This window comes from Eupeodes corollae, chromosome 2 (genome assembly GCF_945859685.1).
Source record: "Eupeodes corollae chromosome 2, idEupCoro1.1, whole genome shotgun sequence".
Taxonomy (NCBI): Eukaryota; Metazoa; Arthropoda; class Insecta; order Diptera; family Syrphidae; genus Eupeodes; species Eupeodes corollae.
The window spans coordinates 154,603,829-154,610,235 of record NC_079148.1 but is presented as its reverse complement, the minus strand read 5'-3'; the positions used below and the strand labels follow the sequence as shown (position 1 = coordinate 154,610,235).

The following is a 6,407-nucleotide window of genomic DNA, read 5'->3' as shown; positions in this document are numbered from 1 at the left end:
TATTTTGTTTTTTTTTGTGTTTATTTTTATATTTGATGAAAAAAGAAAATTTTAAAATTTCATTACATTAGGAGTAGAAGAACATTTCAACGTGTACCTATATACATACATAGAATTTTTAATGGAAAATTAAAATAAAAAGAAAACAAAAAATTATTTAGATAGATATTAAATAATATAAAATAACATTTAAAAAATGTCTTAAGAATTAATGAAAAGAGCCACAATACAAAAATTTAAATAAGTTAAATAAAATTACATTCAATTGCAATTGTCTGCATCACTAGATCAAAGGACAAAAAACGAGAATCAACTTCGAAGTTAAACTCGTATTGTTTTTATTTTGTTTAAATATTTGTTTTTGTTTACCAAAAATACGTTTACTTTAAAATAATTAAATATGAGAATAAATTATTCATTTCAATTTGAATATAAAATTAAAATGTCCTTTGCTAGCAAGGCGTCAATTGACAATTTGAGTCTAAAATTTTACTTATAGAATTAACACAACACAAAACTTAAATTTGTAACGAAATGTAACAAACAAAACAACCGCCTAGATGGAGCTCGTGTGCTGGTTAATGTTGTTTTTATGTTGTTTGTGTGTTTAATGACGTTGACTTGTGTTAGAGGAAAGTTTCTAATCATTTCCACAATGGCATGGAGGGTTGCTGCGCTAGAATCTCGGCAGGGGTACTGGCATGAGCTGGGGCGGGACAACCTTTGTAAATTTCAAATAAAAAAGACGTTAGTCTGAAAAAACAAGTCTGATATTTCAATATGCATTAACTTACGACAAACAGAACAGGTCTCTTCATCTGTTCCATCACCGCAGCCGTCACGACCTGAACAAACAATGGCTGTCGATCTGCATCGCCCGTTGCTGCACCTGTGCGGGCAATAGGCATTGATTCCGCTGCGGCTGTTCTTAGCGCTAGCACCATCATCAACCACAGCAGCGGTGAGCAACCTGAGGAAGATATTTGGCACAGATCGTGATCCGCAGAGATGTGGCGGCTCGTCACTGCCATCCTTGCACGAGATAATTGCATTGCAGTACTCATATTCGGGCAGGCATTCGCCACTGTTGCAGCGGAACGTGTGCGGTGGGCATTGGCCACCTTCGGTCCTTAAGGAGTCGCATTCGATTTCGTCCTCTCCGTGTGGGCATTGTTTTTTGCCATCACAAAGTGCGGCACGACTTATGCACCGTCCACTGTGCTCACAGCGGAATGATTCTGTCGGGCATGTTTGGTTAAGTCGTGCATTAAAAGTGCATTCCTCGTCGGAGGCATCTGTGCAGTCTGGGCGGCCGTCGCATACGAAGAACCACGAAATACAAACTCCACTCGAGCGGCACTGTTTGGAAATTGAAATCATTTATTTATAATTTGACAAATAGCTGCTTGAGGAGAGGACTTACCTGGAATGTTCCTGCACTGCAACCAGTACGTTCGGCACTGCACTTGGCTGCTGTTTTAGAGGCACAATCGCATATTCCTTGGTCCGAACAGACGGTATTTGGGTCAGCCAGTTGGCACTGTTTGTCGTTGTTACAACTCAAACCTAAAGAAACCGGACCATTTCCAAGTTCTACACGCTTGCGAACTGAAAAATAAAATAACAATAAAATCAACGATAAACCAAAACTGATATTAATTTCTTGCTTAAACAATTAAAAAAATCCAACTCACCTGGCTTCGAAGTTATCAAAGAATCAATGTTCATCGAAGATGAAGTTGTGGAGAAATCTTCGTCCATTGTCATAAAAGGTTTCAAAGTTGTGGCTACTGGAGCAGCTGGCTCCATTAAAGTTACCCGACTAGCCAAGCCAAGCATTGTTTGGGTTGTAATCTCCAAAATATCAGGTACTTCAGTTGTAACGCTTTCTTCGCTGCTGCTCTCCGAGGCAAAACCTGGGGTTGTTTCAACGACCAAATTATCGGACATCAGTTCTTCATGGTCGCTTGGAGATACAAACGACAGATCGAAAGGAAGCTCTTCAGGTGCGATCTCTTCGTCTTCCTGTTTATCACTTTGCGGACCCGATGTTGTGAGTTTGTTATCTGATTGCTCTTCAGCCTTTGTACTCAGAAGCAAGTCGGACAGCACAGATGGATAGTATGAACCTGTAGCTGGGGTCTGCTCACTGTGCACGGTTTCTTCAGCTTTAAGATCATCGATTGAACTCGATGGTTGTGGAGTTCCTCCAGAACCTTCTTCGTCGTTTTCTAATAATCCGCTCAAAATGCTTAAAACTGATTCGTTTTCATTGAAGTCTGAGGCGTCTCCTGAAGCTTTCAAATCATTATCAATGCTTTCCTCAGAGGCGATTGGAGATGACTGTAGTTCAAGGATAGGACTATTAGTGGTGACGGCAGCTTCTTCAGCCAAATTGTCTTCGTTATCATTGTCAACCTCTGTATGTTCATTGATCAAGTGATGATCTTCAAATTGTTCAAACTTTTCAATTTCACTGAACTCGGGTTCAACATCAGCCACAGGTGTGGCCAATGTTTCACTCTCTGCAGCTGCCAAAGGCACGTATTCAGTTGTGTCAGGTTCACTTTCATTGGCATTCGCTCCAGTTTGCGTTTCGTTTGCTTCTTCAATGGTGTCCGTTGGTGTTTTGTCATTAACATTAGCATGAACATTTTCCATCGCTTCTTGTGTTTCTTCCAATTCGAAAGTTGGGTGGACAAGTGGTTCGTGATCAGAATTTTGCTCAGATTCCGAGCGTACAGTTGTCGCTTCATCGTTTTCTAATATACCATCGTTGTCTTCTTTGATCTTTTTTACTTCAGTATCGATCTCTTTCACCTCATTGATTGGATGGACACCAAGTGTATTATCACTTTCAGTTTTCTCAATTGACTCGCTTATAGTGTTTTCATTGCTGGAAATTGGATTCTCATCTAGTGCCAAAGTTTCGTCACCTGAGTTGGTCTCTACTGTCTCTGTGGGTATTTTGCTTGGCAATGTTTCAACGGAGCTAACTAGGTTATTGTCATTTGCGTCATTTGAAGGTTCGGCGCCTTCGATAATGTTTTCTAAGTCATGTACTTGTTGGATAGTTTCGTTTGAACTTTCATTTTCCAACACTGTCTCTTTTGTATCTTCATCTTTCTCGGGTGCGATTGGAGTTTCTTCGGATTCGAGTAATTGATTTTCATGAGATATAGCTTCATCGGAACTAATCCCTTGAGGGACACCTATTGAAGCCGTGAGATCTGGTTTTGATTCTATTTCATGCTCATCAAGTTTTGAAATTTCAGCATTTACAAAAGATTCTGTTGCATGTTCAGCTTCCTGTGTTTCTTGATTATATTGAGGAATTTCACTTTCTGCTTCACTCGCTTCGGCTGAATTTTGGACATTGTTCTGAAGTACTTCTTGTGACCCCCCTTGTAAGAGGTCTTGCAAGGTTATTGGGACTATCTCTTTTTCCACAACTTCTTGATCAGAGTCTTTGTTAAAAACTTCCTCTGTAACAACTTCAGCTGGAAGTGCTTCTAAAGGTTCGTTTTGTAAAATACTTTCTGTCGATTGATCAATTTGCTGTGTTTGATCTTGAACTTCATCCGAAGATATTTGGATTACTTTTTCGGACAATGATTCGGGTAACGATTCTGTTTCAACAGCTTCAGTGTTAATTTCGGGTATTTCACCTTCAATAATTGGATTTATTTGTACTTTTGAATCTGATTCTTTTTCATTCGATTGTGGCTTAGATTCTTCTTTTTCTTCAGATGCTACTGATGGATTTTCTGGCAAGTAAATTAAATCATCTAGAGCAGCTAGTTGTATTGTTTCTTCTTGAAGAGTTTGAAGACCCTCATCTTCATTCTCGAGCACTGGTTTCTCAGTTAAACTCTGCATTTCTTCTTTGTTCTGTTCTTCTGCATCTTTTTCAGCAAGAGCTTGAGCGGCTTCCTGAAGCAATTCTTCTATTGTTTCTTGAACAGCCGTAGGAGGATGTGCTACTTCTTGTTGATCTTCAATTGCTATTTGTTGGTCCTGCTCCTGTGTAGACGCATGCGTCTGTTCATGAGCTTCAGCTAAATCTACACCTTCGCTTATATCTGAATTACTTTGCTCTTGGTCAACTGTGTTCACTTTATTATCCTCTTCAGAAACAGTTTGGGAATCTTCTTCAATTATTTCAAAAATGTCGTCTTTCTTAATTTCTTCGCTGATAGGTTGCTCTGTGGGTGTATTTTCTGGATCTTCGTTTTCGTGTGGTTTATCAGTAATTTCTTCTTCAGTAATTTTTTCTTCTTCAGTTAATTGCTCTGGGATTGGTTTTTGAGGAACTTGCTCTTGGATATTTTCTTCGTGGACAGTTTCTTCAGCCACATTTGCTTCTTCATTTGATTGCTCTACAATTGATTCATGTGGAACAATTTCTTGAATACTTTCAGTTATTGCAGCTACTTCTGCTTCTATTTCTTCAACTGATTTTTCTGAACTAGCCACCTGTGGTACTTGTTCATCCAAATTTTCTTCCTGAACAGCTTCTTTTTGATCTTCATCAATTGATTGTTCTGAGTTTGGTTCTTGAGGAGCTTCTTCTTGAATATGTTCTTCAATTTTGTCTTGAACAACTTCTTCGTCTAGAGCCGGTAAGCCTAGACTTTCTTGACCTGTTTGGTGAATGTCAACAACTGAAACCTTTTCACCTTCCTCATTATTTGTTTCGATATCTTCGCTCTCCTTTTCGACATTGGAAGAAATTTCTAATTCATCTTCGACATGTTCTTGGGAACTTGTTAGAGTTGAATCTAGATTAGCTTCTGTATGTGCTTCTACTTCTTCATCAACAATTGTACCTTCTTCTTGGCCATGTACATCTGAACTGGGTCTATAGTGTGATTCTTCCATTTGTCCTCCTGTGCTTGCAGTCTGTTCTTCAAGAGTGTTTTTATCCTTTTCATCAGAGTTAAACTCTGAATGTTCTTGCTCCAAATCATAATTCATTTCGATTGGCTGCTTAAGGTGGTTCTGAACAATATTGTTATCGCTTTCTTCTTGAGATTCTAAGTTTAATGGTTCTGAAATCTCTTGATTTGTTTGAGACACATGTTCTTCTACAAGTTCGCTTTCTGGCAAAGGTGAAGAAAGATTTTCTCCATGTGGTAACTCCTGCTCTACAGACTCTTCAATGGGTTTCGATGTTTGAATATTATCTAATTCAGCTACCTGTTCAGTTTGTGTTTCTTCCTCTTTATATTGTTCTGGTAAATTGATGTTTTCCTCGGTTTTTTCTTGACTCGATGACAATTCCTCGGATTGATTAATATTATCCTGTAGTTCGGTTTTTTCTGGGCTATCTTCATGCTCTTCAACTTCTTCCGAGATGTGTTGCAATGGTCCAATTGTACTTGTCGCGTCCAAGCCTTGTTCAGGTGCATTACTGATTTCCAAATTTTCCTCTGGCTTCTCTTCGGAAACTACAGAATTAACGTCTTCTTCATTTTGTTGAATGGCTTCAGTTTTTTGTTCGACTTCAGCTGAAATTTCTGTTGCTGTTTCTTGTTCAGGTTGTAACTCATCTGCTGGTTTTCCTTCTTCTACTTCAGAGTGTTGATGTTCGTTTGATTCTTGTTCAATATTGGCCAAAGTAACTGTTTCTTCGGGCTGAATTTCAGGTTTTTGGGCGGTTTGTACATCTTCGTTAGGTTTTTGTTCTAACTCAGTATCCTCATGAACTAAAATATCACTTTCCAATTTTGTAATCTCATTTGTTTCTTCATGTGGCGTTATTACAACTTCATCCGCTGAAACAACAGGCACGTGTGGATTTTCTTCAACCTGCTCTGTATCTTCTTCATTGATACTTGTTGGTTCTTCGATGTCAATTTTATAAGGATAATCATCACTCGTAATAGCTTGCTGTGCAACTTCTGCTTCCATTCCTGGTGTTGAACTTGTTGTGAAATAAGTATTTAGGATATCTAATGCTTCAGTATCAGCTGTTAAATCCTCACCACCTGCCTGTTCACTTGAAGAACTTACAGAAAATTCAGGCAGTTTTGTAAATTCAACTTGATTCTCTGTAGACGAAGGTTGGTTGATGATTTCGTCATTGTTGACCAACAATGGTTTGCCTTGCGTCGACAACTCATAGTGAGATATCAGATCGATAGGTCTGAAGACAGTTGGAGGTGGAGTTATCAATGGTGCATAGGTTGTAGTTCGACTTAATACAACATCGGCTTCAACGGAACTATCATCTGCAATACACATGCCTCCATATTGTTTAGCAGGTGAGGTACATTGACAACGTCCAAACAAATTGGGAATCAAAAAATCACAATGGCTTCTTTTGTCATTCATTTGGCAATGGGCGTGGCTGTAGCAAACAGCTCCTGGATGAGCAGCTAGAAATGAAAAAAGAAAATACGTTA

General features: G+C 38.8%; 1 protein-coding gene across 1 annotated transcript in view; it reads right to left on the bottom strand.

Annotated features, from left to right (window-relative positions):
• LOC129948080 (titin) overlaps positions 1-6,407 on the bottom strand; it is a 40,477-nt gene continuing 34,070 nt past the window's right edge. Inside the window, exons 4-7 of the mRNA XM_056058901.1 lie at positions 1,695-6,380; positions 1,424-1,608; positions 795-1,359; positions 1-721 (exon numbers count right to left, since the gene is read on the bottom strand). Of these exons, the coding sequence (XP_055914876.1) occupies positions 645-721; positions 795-1,359; positions 1,424-1,608; positions 1,695-6,380 (5,513 nt within the window). The 3' untranslated portion in view covers positions 1-644. The remainder of the gene's footprint in view (positions 722-794; positions 1,360-1,423; positions 1,609-1,694; positions 6,381-6,407) is intronic.